The sequence below is a fragment of the Pithys albifrons genome, chromosome 8, assembly GCF_047495875.1.
Source record: "Pithys albifrons albifrons isolate INPA30051 chromosome 8, PitAlb_v1, whole genome shotgun sequence".
Taxonomy (NCBI): domain Eukaryota; kingdom Metazoa; phylum Chordata; class Aves; order Passeriformes; family Thamnophilidae; genus Pithys; species Pithys albifrons.
This window is the reverse complement of record NC_092465.1, coordinates 24,215,903-24,237,279: the sequence shown is the minus strand read 5'-3', so window position 1 is coordinate 24,237,279 and position 21,377 is coordinate 24,215,903. Positions and strand designations below refer to the sequence as shown.

The following is a 21,377-nucleotide window of genomic DNA, read 5'->3' as shown; positions in this document are numbered from 1 at the left end:
TTCACAAGGCCTACAGAGGTCTAGAAAAAGCTGTTAGACTTGAAATCTGTTTGTTTAAGAAATTACAGTAATTGTCTGTGTTATGTTACTTTAGCATAATCTGTATTTCTGCACATTGTTTGCTACTGTTTGTTAAGCTTAACTACTGAGACAATTCAACAGCAAATTGTGCAGGAAAAAAAAGAGAGAAAAGAAAAACACAGCAAATCTATGTATTACCAAATGCAATTTTAGAATTCAAAGTTATGGGAGAAATAATTTAAACACTGTATTCTAATAGTGCACAGCCACATGTCTGAGCTCAGCTTACTTATTTAGTCTTGTGATTGACAGATGCATTTGGTAGCTTCTTGGATGTTTTATAATGAAGGGATGACTTCTGACTTGTCCATATGTTCTGCTAAAATTCTTCTTTATTACTTTGTCTTGTGATTATGACTGAGGAAATTTGAAATTGCTTGTAAACCGCACGTTACAAACAAAATTGAATTATAAATGAAAAGCTTTGGACCTGCTGAGGTTTTCTCAGTGAATCCCTTTTGTGTCTCCAAAATTAGCATTGTCAATCAAAACTGGTGGTGTATGGTTACAGAGAGTGAATCCCCTTTCACAAGATACTTTCTTTTAGGAAACCAATCAGAACTGGACCTGATGTGATGAGGCAGACCTGTCAGCAGAGAAGGGGTATATAAAGCAAAACAACTATGTTAGCACTTCTGAGCAGTCGTGCATTCCCCGCCTCGCCTCGGGTGTAGGGATTGCAAAAAAACAAAACTACACTGTCAAGACTGTGTAGTTTTGTTTTTATGATTAGAGGCTCTACAATTCTCATGCTGGGATTGTCTAAAAAATCTTACTCGGGATAAGGACGTCGTTCAAGAAGATTTCGTTGGGCTTAGCCCACTCTTGCAGGCACTTTGAGAGATCAGGTGAGTAGCATGTTTCTGCTGGTGTAAAAAGTGTTTTATCAGTCATTAATAATCCTGATACAATCTGTTATTTATAAATTTACTCACAGGGGGATATAGGTTTCAGAGTATAGACATGGAGCACTTAAATCCTCTGTCAAGATTGTAGCTGAAGTTACTGGAGTAAGCTGTAACAAGTTTTTTTCCAGTATGTTTTATTGTTAAAGACTGTATAAATTAAGGTTTTAAAAGTGCATGGAAACATCTGCTTAACTTAAAAACTCCTTTCTCTCGGGAGTGTTCAAGGTTATGCTACTGAGAGATAAACTGAGAAGCTCCAAGAATAGCTTTGATAAAATGCACATGGTATCAACTAAGCACTGATGACTTTTTAAGGGAAACAACTGCTAAGGTATCAGTTACATGGCAGCTCTGGAACACTTGTCTGCTGTCATTCAGAGCAGCAAAGGTTATTTCTGGAACATGACATTTCAGACACATACTTTCAAATCTAATTATACAAGAAGCCTTATAAGATCAGATCTTCATCACCAGAATTTGCCTAGACATTGAAATATATACACTTTGTGTGAGCTCAGTGACAGTTCTACTTAATTAAATTATTTCAGATCTATTCTGAAGTCAGGAAACTACATATACATATATATACACAAGCTTTCATAATGCTTAACTGTACTGGAAAATTATTTCCATATATTTTATCTGACCTTCAAAACATAATCATGACTGAAGCTGAAAATCCCAATACCATATCCAGTTCTGCCCTTATGCACTTACTCTATGCATTCATCAAGCTCTGATTTCTATGAAGAAATTCATGTAAAGAGGAATTTTAGCCCTGTTAAAGGTAGAATAAATTTGGGTCATAGTGAAAGAAACTTTGCTTTCTCATTTTTGAGTAAGCTTGGGACTGTCACAAAATCAGGCACAAAAGCCAAAGTAAACTGAAGTAAATATTGTAAGATTGCCTTGAAAAAATTGTGGGGTCAGCCCTTTTTTTGTGAAGAGCTGATATGCTCTCAGGAGAATTTTATAACAAAACAAATTGTAACTTTAATAGATGTATAATACTCTTAAGAAGATACTAGCTACATTTTTAAAAAACACACAATTCAACAAATAAAAATACTGACACAGAAGCTTCTCTAGTAGTGTGCTATTTCAGAGTAGGATCTTGTGGCATACCAAGAGAAAGCAAACTTTCTTTCAGATTTCATATGGCTCTGCAGTTGTTCAAGCCATCAGTGTCAGTGGCTACCTTATATCCTAGCTCACATTTCGAAGGTGGCTGTCTTTCCATATTCAAGATTCCACTGAGATACTCTCTAAGAAAGACTAGAATTTTATCTGCATCTTTAATGTCATATGCTTCTGTAAAAAGAAATTATGCACTACTTACAGGCTACTTTTAAAATAGTCTCCTGGCGTTTTGTTAATTATTACAAGACAAATACATTGTAGACCTTCCCATTTTTTTTCAGCTGCTACTTAGTGACCTAGTTATCTTCTCACTGGAGTATGCAAATGTTTTGCACCAACAGAACATTTAAAAAATTCTCCATAGAAATTGTTTTCTCTTCAGAGGAAAAAAAGTTAATAGACAAATAGGGACTGGATGACCTGTGGAAGGTAACACAGGGAGTCAAGCAGAATTTTGTCTCCTGCTGCATACTTACAATGCCAAAGCACAGATCTACTAAATATGATGGTTTCACAACCAACTCAGCCAAGCTTGCTCCAAGAGTAATTTGCTATACAACTGTGTCAAAATCTACAGTTTTTACATTTCACCAGGTCATTCTGATTTAAAACTTAGAAGAGTAAATTGTGCTGACAATAGTTACAAATATTCTTAAAATCTAGCAAGAAAAGTGTGCGCATAATAACATTTTTACTGTTGATATCTAATTATGGGGTTTTTTGCTTGCAGAGTGCCTGCAAAGATGACGACAAAAGCACCAACGTTTACGCAGCCATTACAAAGTGTTGTGGCACTGGAGGGTAGTGCCGCAACCTTTGAGGCTCATATTAGCGGTAAGGGTTTGATTAATTCTTCCAAGATTTATTATTGCTTATTCCCATTCTTTTTCTAATGTTTATGCTAAGAAAAATGATAACACTTTTCATAGATCATAATCTGGTCTGAGTGGGTAAAGATGAGTGCTGAAATGTGGATGTATATCCATACCATTCAGTACTGATCAGCACTGTGAGGTGCTGTCAAATATGCTACATGAAGTTACAAGGCTGGCCAAGCAGTAGACAATCATCCTGCCATGCCACTGGTGTCTAATTCTCATGTGTGTTGGAACCATCAAAACTGGGGGGAAATACCTTTAAAATATACCGATAAGAATACATACTCTGCTAATAAGGCAATTTCATATGGATGCAGAGAGAATAATCTTGTTTGGATGATGATTGGACAGAATGAGAAATGAAGGTACAAAAGGCAAGGCTTGTACTAGTCCTTCAATGACCTTGTGCTAAGCCATGCTCTAGCTAAGCTATATTTCTGCGTTCAGTGCCCTTAAGTTTACTCAACAAGATTTCTAGCAATGGGATTGAAAGCACAAAATCAGGGTCCACCTGGTGACTGAAGAGAGTAGAAAACCCCAGTATGCTTGATAATAGATGTGTATGGTGAGCGTGGTGGTAGCACAAGGCTGGATTATTATAATTTAAGTTGTTGATGTGATTTAAAGATGCCACATAATCTAAAGGATACTTCATTTCTGCAATCTACGTGTTGTTCAAACACCTCATCTTGTGCAAAACCCCATGCAAACCCCTGTGATAATGTTACCAGATAACCAATACCCTGTTCTAAGAGTGTCTCTGACCTCGGCAGTGACTAAGGAGAAATGACATGTGTTCCCGGCTGATGGAATTATATTGTCTTACAGGCATTAGCAATGTGATGATCCACATACCATCAAACACTACTCAGATGCCCTGTGACAGGTGCAAACACATGATCTGTTCAGTTATAAAGATCTCTATAATCCACTGTGGTTCATCCCTTGGTCCCTTTGGATAACACTAGCTCACACGAGGTGTTGGAGCATGTCCTGTAGTCTACATCCATGATATTTTTTCATGCCATATTCTATTACTTGGCCCTTGCTCTTCAGCTAATTCCCTGATCTTCTCTTCTTGCCTGTACACTGAAAATTTATTGTGAAAAGTTTTTTCCCACTGGTGATTACAATACTTATTATTACAAATACATAAATATATCATTATGACCCAATGTATGATATTGGCTATTTTAATTTGTGTGATATCATGGAGTACTTGGGAGGGGAACTTGATTTCTTAATAAGTGAAGATACATCAGTTTTTCTAATAACATATACCATATTGGATGTTAGTCTCAAATATCTTATGAATCAATCTCTTGTTAGCTTGTTCACATTATGAGATTCTTTCCTGACCTAAAATCATCCACCAAGGCTGAAAGATCTAATAGTGGATTGGCATTTAGTTTTGCTAAAGCACAAAAAATAAGGAAGTTTTATTTCTTTAACAAGTTGTATAAAGGACTACACTGCTTTGTTCTGCTACAGTGCCTGCCTTCCCTATCCATCATGAAATACTGTGAATTTGAAGTTCAGAAGTTCTTTATATCTCTGATAACACTGCTCTTTTATATACAAGTCCAGTGCTAATACAGAGCGACAATTCAAATGTGAAGAGCTCAGTTAATTTAAGGATATCAAGAAGAGCTTAGCAACCACCTGAGACACAATTTTGCTGCGTGTAAACTACAACAAATGAATTGTACTCTTTCATTAGACTGTGAATTGTACCACATTGCAATGGTTTAACATCAGACAAAAATATCCAGCACATAACAGAAAACTCAAAAAGCACAGAACACACAAGCCCTGTGATTAAAAGCAGTACAGGCCAGAGCAGGTAGACGTCAGCACAGGGGGAGTCCTGCTGGGTCAGCAGTGGCTGAGGGGTTATGAGATAAGAAAGTCAGAAGTGTTGCCAGCATTAGAACTGTGCCCATCCTCAAGTCTCCACAGTACTGACCAGTCTGAATTTTTTTCATAAAGAAGTAACCTGTACCCTGCTTACCTTTCTTGGAACTTACATTTTCAGGCATTACCCAGTGCAAGACAGCCTTTACACTCTCCATATTGTTGAAAGCAGCACAAAGATCATGCAGGAGCTGGGAGTTCCTCCCACATCATTGTCAAGAGAATCTTATTGAATTGAATCACTTATGCAGTGGATTTGAGGCACTTTGAGTTGATTTTTCTTCTTTTTGGCATTAACACTCAAAAGCCTCAAGGACAATTTTAAAATGAAAATGACTGTCCTAATACCTAATAGCAAAATCATGGTGTAATTTGGCACAGATAGAAGTAAATCCCTGCTCCATATAGACCAGGCGAAAATATCTATAATCTGAGGTAGATCCTGCCTTTTATAGAATAGCTTGGTGGCATAGGACTAGCAGAGTGCTAGTAAATTCGTGGAGTTGAGTTTCTTTTATTATAAACTTAGGATCATATTTTCAAAAGGATCCCTTGGACACAGCAATCTGAGACATCAAAATAGACTCCATTTTTATAACATGGACCTTTTTCAACCTGCCACATAAATTCCTGTGTTTGCTAATCATCATATAATACTGCCCCAAGAAAACAATCTGGCAATGTTTCAAGAAATTCACTACAAAATAGAATTATACCATTCCATCAGGGCTGTTTGGTAGCTTCCATCTGTGAAATTAATACTGCTTACAAGTACTTTCATGCTTTTGATTTATAATCCTCTCTAAAACTGTCCACATTGTTTCTGTGTGTGCAAGTTTCTGTTTTACATATGTCTAAATTTTAGTATTTTACTATAAGTAAAACTAAACTTTTCTAACCTACTCTGGTGTGACTGCAGTCAATCAGTAAAAGCTCCAATCTACATATCTCAGCTTCTCTTTTATTTTAGTCTCACACAGTCATTTTCCTGTCATATTAAAATCCCTAATGATTTGCTTGGTTTCTAGAAAAGAATCAAAATTTTGTGGCCCTGGGGTTTTCCAAACTTACTTCAGCTGTAAATACAGTTTCAGATCACATTCCTGAGCCCCTGTGCAGTTCAATTGGTGATTTGTGTTGTGTGGAGAGGTACATGAAGTGAATTTGTGGGGATTTTCATTTTGGAGAAATGGTGCTCTATGACTACAAAAAAGACTGATCTGTAACATGTCCTTAAATTAGCTGTTCCTCTATTGTGGCTCATGTAATAATTTTACTTAATCATCAAATGGGTATCAGTTGCTCAATTAATTTTGCTGAGTAGAACACTGGAAAGAGACTTTCCACTGGGAATCTAAAACAACCATTTGAAACTAAAAATATCAGCTGTAGATATAGTTGAAATTTTTCTGACCAGAAGAGTCTTGTTCATGACCATGATAACGAAAGAATATATTTGAATAACAAAAGATCATCTGATTGTAGATGTTTGTTGTCAATCAAACTCAAAAAATTTGAGAAAAAAAGGAATCAAAGACCCAAAACTTTGATAGCACTTGATTTTAATGTCTACAGCAGTCACTTTTTCTGTCACTTACTTTTCTAAAAGCATATACTATTGGAACAAATACTTAAATTTGTGGGAAGTACTGATTTTTACATTATCTCCAAGCTATTGGACCGGATAAATTTGGTACCAACAAGCAGTGCTACTTAGATACTTGCAAATAAATTTTTAAAATACCTCGCATGCTTTAATCCATCTCCCTCATGATTTTGATTCACTTTTATTCCTTAATAGGATTGCCTAATACTGTAGTCCCCTTGTTATTCAAGTGATTTCCTAAATGCAGGAGCCTGTGAAGCTACATTATTGCTCTGTGCATTTTAAAGACCTTTCTAAAATTCCTTTGCCACCATATCACTGCACATAAAATCATATATCAGTGCCTGTGCCATTATGCTCCACTGTACCTGTGTATACATGAATGCATGTTATGGTAATTTTTGATATCTGGCATTTCATAGTGTCCTAATCTCCATTTGTCTTCGTTTTGCTTTAGGTTTCCCAGTTCCTGAGGTGAGCTGGTTTCGGGATGGCCAGGTTCTCTCTGCTGCAGCTCTGCCTGGGGTGCAGATCTCGTTTAGTGATGGCCGCGCTAAACTGGTGATCCCCACCGTGACAGAAGCCAACAGCGGCAGATACACCGTCCAAGCCACCAATGGAGCTGGGCAAGCAACGAGCACTGCTGAGCTGCTTGTCACAGGTATAAAGCAACTAAAGAAAGGCACCTCTACTAGAATGCGAGCGAGAGTGGTAGCATAAGAGTCACAGATAATGATAAAAGTTCAGATTTGAAGTACATGAATAGCAAAATATACCAAACCACATTCTTTTTCCTAAAGCAGCCTAGAATTCAGCATCTGTTCTCACCAGTAATGTCTAATCATGGCCTTTACACTTTCACTTCATAAAGGTTAATCTTGATCTTAGAACTCTTATTCACAAGCTTCTGGCTTTGGCCTGTAAACCTCTACTCATATGATCTGTCACACTGGCTATATTCAAAGTAGTCAAAAAATGAAGGATAAAGTTCTACAGGATGGAGGCCTAACGATATTTAATGATATAAATTATATTTAACAGAATAATTCACATAAAGGGCCATAGCCAAGAGGCACTGTGCTTAATGTCTATGCTTATAATCAAGGTATCTGTAATCTGCAAACATTTGTAATCATGAGCAAAATCAGAAATATCAGAAATTTTAAGTGCAAGAAAAAAATTAAGGGTGTTTGCATTTAGGCAAATCAACTCCTAATGTTTTGAATGTTTCAGAAGGGACTACTATCTATCAATAGCATGTGAAGGAGAAACAGACCTTGTGCATGTCTAGTAATTAAAGTATCTAGTCCTTACAGTTTTTTTAGAGACTGTTATCTAAACTATTGTATTTCTATTTCCTTCTTCAACAAAAATGCAGCTGGAACAGCACCACCAAACTTCTCACAACGACTACAGAGCATGACTGCAAGGCAGGGAAGTCAAGTTCGACTTGATGTAAGAGTGACTGGAATCCCTACACCTGTGGTGAAGTTCTATCGGGATGGAGTAGAAATTAAAAGCTCCCCCGATTTTAAAATTTTACAAGAAGGAGACCTTTACAGCTTAATAATTGCAGAAGCATATCCTGAAGACTCCGGCACCTATTCAGTAAATGCCACAAATAATATGGGACGTGCTACTTCAACAGCTGAATTGCTAATTCAAGGTAACAGAATTGAAATTGCAAGCTATGAAAATAGGACAGCATTCATTGTAGTGGTACAATATGCACTACTTCATCAAAGTGACATCAATAAGTTAATTTATAACTTCTTTCTCAAGAGTTATTAACTTGCTGTGAAAAAAACAGTGTCTTTTATGGAATTTGCCAAAGATTTTTGTCTGAAATTTAAAAGGACCTTTTCTTCAGAATAGATCTTTAAAGGGAGGATACAATAGAAAAAAGTGTGGGATACTTTGAGTTGTTATCATTTTGATCTGTAGATTTCTCAAAGTTGTATTTGAAAGATGGGTTTGATAAAATAGACATATTAGACTGTATGTGATCTTCTAAATGAGGCAGGTGAGGACAAGGACAGTTCTTAGAGAATTGTAGCAGTGAGTCATATGCTGCCATGAGTAGTCTTGCTTGAATTTCACCCCAGTCAGACTTCTAGACTGTGTATAATCATTTCAGATCCAGAACTGACATGAAGAATCTACAATAAATGTGTATTGGTTTGGGGGGTTGTTTGGTTTCATTGTGGTTTTTTTCTTAATGACTTAGTAATGCAGTAATATTGTTTCAACTGCTTTCACAACTATCTGTCTACAAATATTGCAGGAAAAACAGATGGTTGCTTAATCACTTTTCTCTTGTTTATATAAATTTTTACACCATTGGAATTGACCATTCATTTATTTCTGCAACTGTTTACTGGTTGTTGCCATATGCAATTCTGACCACATTTTCTCTTCCAAAAGGCGAGGAAGAAGCCGTTCCTGCTAAAAAGACAAAGACAATTGTTTCGACTGCTCAGATTTCACAAACAAGACAAGCCAGAATTGAAAAGGTATAATTTTCAAAAACAAAGCAGGTAAGGCTAAAATGTGGATGATTACTTCCACAGTGTCTTATCCTAGTATTTTGCTCTTGTTTTTCATTGTAGAAGACTGAAACCCACTTTGATGCCAGATCACTTACAAGTGTTGAAATGATCATAGAAGGTGCAACTGCCCAACAGCTCCCACACAAAGCACCTCCACGAATGCCTCCTAGACCTACATCAAAATCCCCAACCCCACCAGCTGCTGCAAAAGCACAAATGGCACGCCAGCAATCACCATCACCTGTAAGGCAATCACCATCACCTGTAAGACATGTCAGAGCACCAACACCATCACCAGTAAGGTAAAATTACTGTTCTTTCAAACAATATTTAGTTTTTTAATTACTTTTATGTATAGCAGTAATGTTGTAGAATGAGAACATAGTATAAAATGGAACTTATTACTGACTGAGTTTATTCTGGTGGCCAGTTATAATGTTTGCCACTACTATAGAAGTGTGTCCCTTATGGAAGAAAATCCCTTCTGATTACTCTGCATAGAGCCAAAGTAGCACTCGAAGCTCCACATTCATGATGAAAAAGAAGAAAACAGCAGAACAATTGGCCCTTGACTATTTTAGATGAACAAAGAACAATGATGTTGATGAGTGACAAACATAAAGAAAGGATATGTAAAAAAAAAGGATATGTACTGATAATGAAATAATGTTTTTAAGGTAGGCAAGCTAAATGTGGTTATGGAAAAATGAAGTTTTGCTCTGCTGTGTTGAGGCAAAGTGAGTGATTTGAAGAGCAGGGCTCATGGTCTCAGAGACCCCATGAGGTCTGTGCTGAGAGAATAAAGAGATAAAGAGAAGGTTGCTTTGAAAATCCTACAGTTGCAGTATCCTGAAGCACCAGCATCACGGAAGGAACATCTCCAGGCTGAGTGCTCAAAAGAGCCCCATTTAAGTTGCCAGAGCTACATATGCTGGTGAATTTTGCCCCACTGAGAATGACTTGCAAGGAGAGGAAGAAACCGATTGATAGTAACAAACAATAACTAGCAAACTGCAAACACAAAAAAAGAATTCAATTGTGCCATCTAGAGAGCACATGGAACTAGAAGTTTGTACACACAGTAGAAAATGGATCTAAAAAGTAATATGACGCTGCTGCCACCTACTGCTGTTATTTGGTAACGTTCTCTGGGAAACAGCACAACAAAATTCTACTCTAAGAAATTCTAAGTTAGAAAGCCTATCAAAGCATTTTGGAAAATGCTTTATATCTGTTTGCTAGGATTAGGATTGAATTTTTGGAATATAAAATGTTAGAAACTAGGACTTTCCAAATGGCTTCCAATTATTGTGGATGAGATTTTTAAATGGAAGTATGGGGGGAAATACAGGCACTGATGAGAAGCTTGCCTGGAGTATGAGCACATATATGGATGTCACATGGAAATGAGATGTGGTACAGGAGTAGATGCAGTTGGTTTTCGAGGTGGTTGCCACATGATATTTTTACAAAGATTGGTTACATTAATTCTTTCTCTCTACAGAGACTGGACCACAAATGTAATATGTGATGCTTACAGCCTGTAAGCCTTTTATGTTATTCCTGTTAGGAGAATTAGGATAGAGCAAATGGAAAGTCATAATGTATTTTTATATTTGAAATATATGTGGCTGAGTGACATTCCCTTGAGCACTTGCTTTTATTTCTTTCTGGAAACTAAGATACTACAAAGACATATTACAGTTATGAGTATGTCAAAAACACACATTAGGCTCATTGCTAGGCATATAGGTTAGGGTAATTTACAATTACCCTATAAATTAAAAATTACTCTATAAATTTCCCGTAGGGTAACTTAGGGTCTATTGTTAGGCACATAGATTGGGGTAATTGATTTTTTTTTTTAATCAAACCACATATTACTGAAGATACTCTAAGTAGGGAGTGAAATCCAGTTCAGGCTGAAGTTGTTTATATAGTTGTCATTGCATGACAATGGAATAATCATATTAATACTCTATTTTTTTCAATAGGTCAGTTTCTCCTGCTGGAAGAATCTCCACCTCACCTATTAGACCAGTGAAATCTCCATCTCCAATCCGTAAACCACATGTAGTGACAACAGTTGGGGCTGAAGTCCTTCCTCCTTGGAAGCAGGAAGGATATGCTGCAACCATGGAAGCTCAGATGAAGGAAACAAGAGTATCTACAAGCACTACCCAAGTAACTGAAGAGAGATGGGAGGGGAGATATGGGGTCCAAGAGCAAGTTACCATTAGCGGTGCTACTTCCGGCGAGGTGGCGACTGGTGCCAGAGAGGTAAAGTCTATCATTGGAATAAACATTGTGTTTGCTTTATGTGGGGTCTCACCACTGCTGAATAGATTTGCTAAATGGCATCTGAGAGGCTGTGTAGGAACATGTGTATCTGCTGTTGAGAAGAGTTCTGCTGCAAATACAGAAATGCTTCTTTGCAACATTCTGTCTCTGTACTTGTTTTGTGCTTCTTCTGAATGTATGCAAAACATGAAAAAATGTCTTTTGATGTGACTAATATAGGTGAGAAAGGACAGTGAAAAAACAGCAGCTGTTGCAACCGTTGTTGCTGCTGTGGATCAAGCCATGGTGAGAGAACCACCTCCAGGTGTTGTAGAGCAAACTACTAAAAGGACAGCAATGACTGCAGTCCACGTTCAGCCTGTTCAGGAGCAGGTAGAAATGGAGCACAGACATTCTCTGATTTCCCTTTTATCCCTTCACCCAACATGCAAACAAGGCATGACTGACTGTGAGGAATTAACCAGTTATTACCCAATGCACTGCAAAAGCATGCATGCTCATATGGAGAATCTACACTGTAAAGGAATGCTCATGGTTCACTTATCCATTGCATTCCATCATAGCAGGATTGAACTAATTATTCTTTAACTGTTTTTAAGAATGCCTTCTATGAAAGTGATCTTTTATTCTCCCTTTTCATTTATTTGCTAACATTATTCTTACAAAGGTGCAGGGTTTTTCTCTAATACCTCATTCAAAATTTCCCAACTAGGAACAAAATAATTATCCCTTAGTATTTTTCCTTCACTTGCATTCCTCTCATATTTTTCCTTCTCCTCTCATTTTGATATCAGTTTGTGAAAATGAATTTTAAGGCTTTGATTTTTTTGTTTGTTACTATACAAATCAGATGAGAAAGGAGGCAACGTTAGTAGTTACCAGTGATAAAGCCACAAAACAAACAGTGATATCGAGAACTAGAGAAGGAATTGTTACTTCACAGGAACAAAGACACATCTCTCATGAAAAGGTGAATACAGATGTTACCTATGATTGTAATACCCTACCTTATTCAAAAATCTGATATCTCATACAAAAGACAAGCCTATGAACAAGACAAATGATACACCATTATGTTATTTTCCCTTTTTATATATGTTCACTCTTCCAGTTCATCATTTTCCTGTCTCTCCTTGATGATGACTGTCTTTCCTTTTTTATTCCACTGCCTTTATTAATACCTAAATAAATTGCAAACATTACCTTGGAAAAAACTCTATTTTTCATATATTGTATAGTACTTTACTAGATAGTATTCTCAATCATTTAAAGAATCGACATGTAGAAAATAGTTCTTAAATTCTGTTGGGTTTGTTTTTGTTTGTTTCCTGATTTTGTTTCTAAGCTTGCCATTTGTGGCTTGCTTTGGCTGTTAGCAGCACAGTGGGTCAGAAAACGGAGAAAAACTCATTCTGCATTGAAATCAATTTTGAAAATTTTGAATAGTGATTTGAATTCAGGTTATTTTAGCATGTATTTTATCAGAAAAATATGATTTAATGGAAGAGTGGCTTCAGAGAGGACATTACATTTGCATTGTAGTTGAAATATGTAAAAAAGAAGGTTTAATCAATCTTTAAAGTACTGAGAAACAGAATTTCATCTGGACATTACACCTGAACTTGGCATCTGAACTCTTGTCAAAGTGAAAGTTACCTGAAACTTGTTTTTAATATTCTACACTTTTTCAAACTGATTATAATGCAGGACAGCTTTTCTCTGAGCCAATTTTTTTTATCGCTGCTTTCAATATTAAAACAAGCATTTGTGGAATGTTATATTATTTTTATGTTCTATGTTTTATACAAAGTCTGTTTATGTTGTTGTTGTTTCCACACTAGATGATTTTGAAATACAGAGTTTGACATTTTTCCTGCCTTTCTTTTCTATCGTCTTTTCCAAATGCATTGAAGATCATTTACTTTAGAATTTAAAATAATAGATCACTTAAACTTCTTTATTTGTAAATATTCAGGTGAGAAAAGAACCAGAGAAAACTCCAGTACCCACAGTAATACTTGCCACAGACAAAGAACAAGAAAGAATATCAAGACCTAGAGAAGAAATATCTACCAGACATGAGGAAGTGCACATAGCTCATGAAAAGGTAAATAAATTTTATAATGTTTAGCTCATTGTGATACTCTAATTAGTTTATAAAATCCCATTCTTCATCAAATGTGCTATGAAACTTTGCTGTGTTTACTTAAGAAAAGATTACAAAATGAAAACTTTATAAAGCAAGATATTCCAGAGATAAGCCCAGAATTGTAGGTCCAGTTCCACTGACCTCATAGCAGCTCTGCCTATAAAGGAGTGCAGCTGCCCTTCTTACAGGCTTTTGGGCATTATGGCTTTTATTACTGAATTTCCTCAGATGCTTAGTGACTTCTTTTGCTCTGAAGGTAGATTTCTGAATATAAAGTGTAAAGGTTATCTTTCATGATATGATGCTTAATATGGAGTTTGAGTTAATGAAGTTCATATTTCTGTGAGGCCTGAATGCATCTGTTAGACCATATTGTGGAACCACTGTTGGCTGGAGTAACTGATGAAATAGTTCCGTCTCCTGGGAGTAAATGTTAAATGAATAATACTAATTTTTATTCAAACAGATTCCACAAAACATAACAATGTTACATCACAATTAACTAGGAAGTGGGAAGATTCTTCTCTAACCCACACACAGACTGATGTAATACATTAAAGGCTTTGAATGCACTTTTTTCAGCTGGCATTTAAGATGGGCTATAACTTGGTTACAAAGGAATTATTCCAGTTCTGATGTGATGTTTATCTCCCATTGATATACATTCTGAAACCTTATCCTGCTTTCCCCCAAAGCTGTGTAATTTTGACAAGCAAAATTGATTACTATTATTTTTCTTTACCAAAAAAATAGATAAGAAAGGAAGATATGAAACCTTCTGTACCTAAGGTAGTAATTACCACTGATAAACCTAAACCACCGGTCACAATATTGAAAAGTAAAGAAAGAATTGCTACAAAACAAGAACAAATCAGCATAACACATGAAAAGGTGAATAGCCCTATTATAACCATAATTGGGTTTTTATCCTTTCTTCTTTACAAACCTCATGTTTTCCTCAAAAAATACTAACTATACTTTCCCAGCTCATTTTTTTCTAAGATTATTCCACTTACAAACTTTTAGACCTACTGCTAATTAGACTAAATTATTTCACCTCTACCTTCCTCTTCTGTTTTTTTTAAGTTGTTGATGATTATTTTTGGCTGACCTTTGGAATGGACTGACTGACTCCTGAAATGAATTTTAACTTTTTTGTTTTAAAATAATTACCTTTATTTGAATAAGTGTCAGGTTGTAACAATACTTACCAATATACATATAATACAGAGATGTGTGTAATGCACAAGGGTCTAACCAGTTAATTCTGCTTCTCTGTTCCCATTCCAAAATGTTTCCTCATTGTTCAAAGATCACATACAAATGAAGCATTCATTTCTGCTATAAAAGCTAGATTAAAAAGAAAACTAAGAAAACTACTGGAGTTCCAAAAAGAATTGCCACTGGTAAAACCAAAGTACCTGTCACCGTGTCCAGAACTAGGAAGAAATTACACCCAACGCACTGTTACCATTTGGTTTATCTGCAAATCTTACCTCTTTAGAGCTATTTTGGTACAATAGAATGCTCTCAAAATCACTCCTGATAACACACCCATTAAGTGGGATGATTGTCAAGTAACAGAGTCAGTATGATTACATTTCTAGTGATCAAGAGGTTTATATCCCACCCTCTTAGGAAATGTCACCTTTAAGGCTACAGTCAGACTTCTCTGTGACAGCCTCCTCCCTATCAATGACTTTCACGTAATGTTTACTTGTTCAAATTTCTAACTCTGCAGTCTTTATTTTTACTAGATGATTCCTTGTAACTTTATGGCTGTCAGAGTAAACAACCTCTCCCTATTAAGTTAAAGTATCAGAAATCTCAGTCTCCCTTCTTTCGCAAAATCCTTTGAAATAGATTAGCTCTGAATTAACAGATATGCTTGTGGAAAAAAATTTTATGGGTATGTTTCTTAGTACATACATTCACATCAGATGCTGGACACATTCCTTACATTTTTTCTAGCATCTAACAGTTATATATGGATGTGATGATCATCTTTTAAAGCTATTTGCACATTTACATGCCTGCATACTCTTAGACCAGTGGCCATAAATGTGACTACAAAGTATTAAAAGTGGACTTGCAGACAAATATTGGTATGTATGAAACAGGAAGCACAGATATATATGCTGCATGTGCAGAGATAGTCCTTCAAGAAAAAAATCCATATTTGAATCTACTGATTCTGAAGTGCGTTTACAGGTGTATACTTTAGAGCTTTACATCATTACTTTTGCCTAACTATACATTCTGTCTGGAATATACTTTACTAGGCATTATAACTATTTGTCATGTATGCAAGTTTTCAATATAATGATGAATATTCCTATAAATTCTGCCAACGTTACCTGCAGACTGAAGCTGGAAAAAAGGCTGAAGCTGTAGCGACAGTTGTTGCAGCTGTTGATCAGGCACGTGTCCGATCACCCTGGCAACCAGAACAAGCAGATGAATCTTATGTAAAGCAGCAAACTTTGGAGTATGGCTATAAAGAGCACACTGTAGCAGACCGCGTTTCTGAGGCCCCAGCAGAACGTCATGTTGTCACTAAAGAAGTTAAAACCGTCTACATTCCTCCTGAGAAACACATCTCAGCTGCTGAAAAGCAGGAAGTTCATATATCAAAAGAGGTAAGACTCAGTTCACATCGCATTCTTTTCCAGAAACTATGTCCCAGTGAAACCTATTTCAGTTTTGAGAACAGCATCACATTCTCAACAACTTTTTTCATTGCTTTTTGTAGATAAAAAGAGCAACAGAAACTGAGAAAACCATTCATGTTGAACACCCACGACCTCGCACAGCAAGTCCTCACTTCACAGTCGCCAAAGTTGCTGTTCCTAAACCAGATCATACATATGAGGTAAGTTAAAGTTGTATCCAAGAAGACCACCATGCTCATTTTTAATACCCAGTAAGTGACCCATTCCTTTTGGCTTTTCCTCCACTCCAGTGCCATGTTTTCCCAGCAGGAAGAGTTGTATGTTCTCCCCAGTTATTTTTGTTGGCTTTTTTTGACTAGTGAGGAACACTGCTGTAAACAGATGAATTGATAAAATGTGATTTACATATAATTATTAGTTATTTAACCAATCTTATAATCTGTTTGAGGATGAAGCTTCAGTACTTCATGTCATACAGTGAAATAGTAGATATTTGTCATGGAAGTTTTTTAAAGAGCAGAAGTATCCCTCTTCAATCTTATTACCTTCATCAGTTTACTAGAAGACTGGAATGCAGACTAATACATACTAAGCTAATTTTTTAAATAGAAAAAATCCAGACTGCATAATATGACACCTTCCATTTTTAATGTTAGTCTTTCCATTCTTCTGTTTGAATCCTTCACCTAATATGAAAATTTCCCAGTAAATTAATTTTCTCGTTCGAGCATACTTTCTCTCTTCAGTTGGATGTTAAAAATAATTTTTACATAAACATAATTAAGCACATTATTTCATCTATAATAAGATTTTGAAATCTCCTCAGTAATTTTAATCACCAACAGTTAAGTAATTAGTACCATTATTGCAGTATCAGACTGATTAAATGGAAAGCTAAGTGAAGAAAAGGCGAGAACATTTCTTGTGTTGCACTTAGGAGCTGCTCAACCATTTAAAGATCAAATTGTACAGTAAAAAAGAAAACATTTGAATGTTAGACACATTGAAAATAATACCAGGATATTATATAGCTGGTGTTTTACTGCTGCAATCTAATACCAGTATTAATTTCTTTATATATTTCTTTTGCAGTGTCAAAACCCAGGTAACTAAGGAAGCAGCTGCTGCATATGCAATCTGCTCAAGGAAGATAGTTGCTGCTTTGAAGATAAAATAAGAATAAAGTAGTAACTCTTTCTCTTCTGTTCCTTAGGTTTCAATAGCTGGATCTGCCATGGCTACTCTGGAAAAAGAGTTATCAGCTACTTCCGCTGTGCAAAAGATCACCAAGCCTGTGAAGCCACCTCAGCTGAAGCCACATGAAGTCAAGACAAAAGCAGAGCCAATTGCCCCTACACAATTTCCCTTTGGAGAGGCTTCTGAGACTTATAAAAGTCACTATGATATTCAAACTAAAAAAGAGACAAGCATTAAACATGAAGCAGTGCGAGAACACTTGGCGTTCCAGAAAGAAGGTGAAGCAAAGGTATGTTATTAAGTGATTTCTGTCACTTTGACTTTCATCTTGAAAATGCAGATTTTTTTTTCTGTTTTCTTATTGTAATTTTCCATTTTAAAGCATTCTGCTGTCTTCTATCTTTTCGGTGGTTCACACAAATCTTTGTAAGGACCTAATATTTATCAATGACAAGCAACTTACATTACCTGATTTATTTTCTTATTTAATTTATGTTGTTTGTGACTTTGTTAGGTGTTTATTAATTGTCCTTTAAACAACCTAGGTGACAGAAACTGCCAGAGTTCCTGTGCCTGCAGAAATTCCTGCTACCCCACCCACCTTAGTCTCAGTAAGTAATTTGTATGTAGATTAGGGGAATTACAGTAGATTGTCACCTTTTTAATCTAATTTTTATCTCTGCAAACCAAACCATTGAACGTTGGCTTTATTTAATCTTTTAAACCCTGTATTAGATTTACTCAACCATATAATTGATCTCTGATACAAACTCTTCTGGATGTCTGTTTTAGGGATGATTCTTCACAATTATGTCACATAGAATGTTGACCTATCTGCCTCTCCCTTTTATTAATAACCGTAAAGTTCAGAGATCCTAAAATCCAGTTCCAAATACTGCCCTTTGAAAAATGCCTTTTTTTTTTCTTGGATACATTGCTGAACAGAGCACATTTTTGAAGCAGACATTAAATTTTCCATTCAAATAGGTTTTACTTAAGTGTCAGTAGCAAAAATACATACTGAGCATGATACTTTGTCATACAGGGACTCAAAAATAAGACTGTGACTGAAGGTGAGTCTGTCACTCTGGAGTGCCATATATCGGGTCATCCTCAGCCTACGGTGACATGGTACAGGGAAGACTACAAGATTGAGAGCTCAATGGACTTTCAGATCACTTTCAAAGCAGGACTTGCTCGCCTTGTGATTCGTGAAGCCTTTGCAGAGGACAGTGGAAGATTTACCTGCACTGCTACCAATAAGGCTGGGAGTGTCAGCACATCTTGCCACTTACATGTGAAAGGTAAGTATATTTATAGAATCATAGAATTTTTAAGGTTGGAAAAGACCTTTAAGATCATTGAACAAAACTGTTAAGCCAGACCTGCCAAGTCCACTACTAAACCATGTACCTAAGTGCCACAGTACACGGCTTTTAAATTAGTCCAGGGTGGAGGTGGTATTTAGAAGACAGCCCTAGGTGACTCCTGGGTGGCCTATTCCAGTGCTTGCTAACCCTTTCAGTGAAGGGTTTCCTAATATTCAAACTAAACCTCCCTTGGTGCACCTCAAGAACAGTTCCTTTTGTCACTGTACGAAGTAATAATTTTGTTAACTTGTAATGCATCTTAGACATTTTGTCAGTTTTCCCAAGTAGAACATATACCTTGAGTTGTATTCTGGGACTATTAAGTAAAAGGGCTGCAATAATGTGAGGGAAAGGCCAGTTATGGGCAGATGGAGACTTTTAACTTGCTTCCTCAGTGGAAGTACCTAGCTGTCTGAGCCAACTAACTCCTTTTTTTTGTCAGCTAAACTCACTGGTTAAAGCCTATTAAAGTATTTTAAAATCCTTCACATTTGCCTTGTAGTTACTGAAGAAATTGAGACTCGAGAAACCATTTCTGAGAAGGCTGTTAGAGAAGAGAAACGGTAAGCCTACTTTCCTAAACAGTCTGCTCCTGCTGTGCAGGCATTAGGTTCTTGCACTCTGTTTATGAGAACTTCAGACATCAGCTCACTTACCTGCACTAAAATCTCATTTCAGCTATGTGGAGACAAAGGACATTGTAATGGAAGATGTCTCTGCAGCAGCAGAGGAAGTATCGGGAGAACCCATACCTCCTTTCTTCATAAGAAAACCCATGGTGCATAAATTAATTGAAGGTGGGAGCATTATATTTGAATGCCAAGTAGGGGGAAACCCAAAGCCACATGTCTACTGGAAAAAAGGTGGAGTTCCTCTAACGACTGGCTACAGGTACTTTGAATGCATTGCACAAAAGCTATGTAAACGTACTTTTTAAGAACATTTAATTGACAGTACATTTCCTTACTGATGCTGAGCCAAATAACATCATTGACCTCTGTGAAATTTCATTTTTTTAAGTGGAAAAATTATAGGATCATGTCCTAATGTGTGACATTAGAAAGCTGCTAAGTTTTAAAATATGAATATTCAAAAGACCATAAAATGAGATATACTACATATCATTATAAACCAATCAGAAAGAAGTTTTGCATTTGTTGTATTCTGTTTATTCAGTGTTTACATTCTGTCTGTGCAAAGGTTGTCTATGGAAAGGAACATGTTTTCTAAGTGAGAAAAAAACTACATTTGTAGCATTCTTGAAATAATCATGCTATAATGACCCATACTAGGACAAGCAGTGTGCACACAGCATATACCATTTTACTGTGTCTAATAACTAGACCTCTGATATTTCAGTACTGGTGTTTGGATCCCATTTATTTAGTGACAACAAAAAGAAAGTAGACCACTACTCTAGTTTCAGTATGGTTATTTTTCCAACACTTCTGCAAAGTCATTGAGTGAGAATTGCCTGCAAAACTTTCTCTTTTTGTGTCTTGTTAGGAGTGATCCTTATTAACTGTATAACTAAAAGCAAATTCACTAAAAAGCCTGTTTATTAGAATTACAGAGACCTTGTAATTCATGTATTTTATAGATACAAAGTGAGTCACAAAAGAGAAACCGGGGAATGCAAACTTGAAATTTCCATGACTTTTGCCGATGACGCCGGAGAATACACCATTGTTGTTCGTAATACACATGGCGAAGCTTCTGCAACGGTCTCCTTACTCGAAGAAGGTGCACCCTAGATAAAGGAAATGGGAAAAATATTTCTTAAAATTAACTTTGAAATGGGAAAAAGTTTTTAAATCATGTTGCAAATTCTTTGCAGCTTAGTTTATTCAGTTCGAGAAATATAAAGGGAGATCTGGTGGTTCTGTTTATACAAGACAGAGTGTCTGACATCAGGTCCTTGAAGGACTTTATTCTGTGCTAGAATGTGTAGCTACAGGAACCTTCTGTTGACATCCATAACAGTCTACATAAGATATTGAGTGAGTGATGTGGGGAAAGATTAATCAAGTAATATATTGTTGTCTTAGAGGCAAAGAAGCTCTTTTTTTTTTTTTTCCACTTGTCCTGCAAAAATGTACAAAGTTAGCAGGACACAGAGTCCTGGTGGAGAAATTGTAAAGTAATCTCTACAGGTGTGTCCGCTTTGAGAACTGGAACACCTAAATAGCACAGTAAAACTTTTACCTGTTTATAAAGCTCATATGATTACATCAGTCTTTGCACTTTATTGCTATTTGTATGTATTAGCTAAACAGGTAGAAAATCTACCTGAATCACCAAAACCGGTAAAATAAGTTTGTACTTGTTTTCTCTGTTTAATCCAGTGAAAACCACAAAAAATTTACCAAATTAATGTGTTCTCAATTCTTAGCTGATTACGAAGCCTATATAAAATCACAAGAAATGATGTACCAAACTCAGATGACTGCATATGTACCAGAACCAAAAGTGGCTGAGGTAGCCCCACCTATTTCATACGGTGACTTTGAAAAAGAGTATGAAAAAGAACAAGCTCTAATTAGGAAGAAAATGGCAAAAGATACAGTGATGGTCAGAACATTTGTAGAAGACGAGGTATGTCTGCCACTCCA

General features: G+C 36.3%; 1 protein-coding gene across 1 annotated transcript in view; it reads left to right on the top strand.

Moving 5' to 3' along the window:
• Positions 1–866: 866 nt before the first annotated feature.
• Positions 867–21,377, top strand: part of TTN (titin) — a 240,521-nt gene continuing 220,010 nt past the window's right edge. The window contains exons 1-21 of the mRNA XM_071562604.1: positions 867–929; positions 2,860–2,963; positions 6,985–7,188; positions 7,906–8,193; positions 8,952–9,040; positions 9,137–9,378; positions 11,071–11,356; positions 11,597–11,749; positions 12,228–12,347; positions 13,353–13,484; positions 14,280–14,417; positions 14,881–15,017; positions 15,892–16,165; positions 16,279–16,398; positions 17,412–17,684; positions 17,941–18,006; positions 18,441–18,699; positions 19,268–19,328; positions 19,444–19,656; positions 20,366–20,508; positions 21,158–21,360. Of these exons, the coding sequence (XP_071418705.1) occupies positions 2,873–2,963; positions 6,985–7,188; positions 7,906–8,193; positions 8,952–9,040; positions 9,137–9,378; positions 11,071–11,356; positions 11,597–11,749; positions 12,228–12,347; positions 13,353–13,484; positions 14,280–14,417; positions 14,881–15,017; positions 15,892–16,165; positions 16,279–16,398; positions 17,412–17,684; positions 17,941–18,006; positions 18,441–18,699; positions 19,268–19,328; positions 19,444–19,656; positions 20,366–20,508; positions 21,158–21,360 (3,492 nt within the window). The 5' untranslated portion in view covers positions 867–929; positions 2,860–2,872. The remainder of the gene's footprint in view (positions 930–2,859; positions 2,964–6,984; positions 7,189–7,905; positions 8,194–8,951; positions 9,041–9,136; positions 9,379–11,070; positions 11,357–11,596; positions 11,750–12,227; positions 12,348–13,352; positions 13,485–14,279; positions 14,418–14,880; positions 15,018–15,891; positions 16,166–16,278; positions 16,399–17,411; positions 17,685–17,940; positions 18,007–18,440; positions 18,700–19,267; positions 19,329–19,443; positions 19,657–20,365; positions 20,509–21,157; positions 21,361–21,377) is intronic.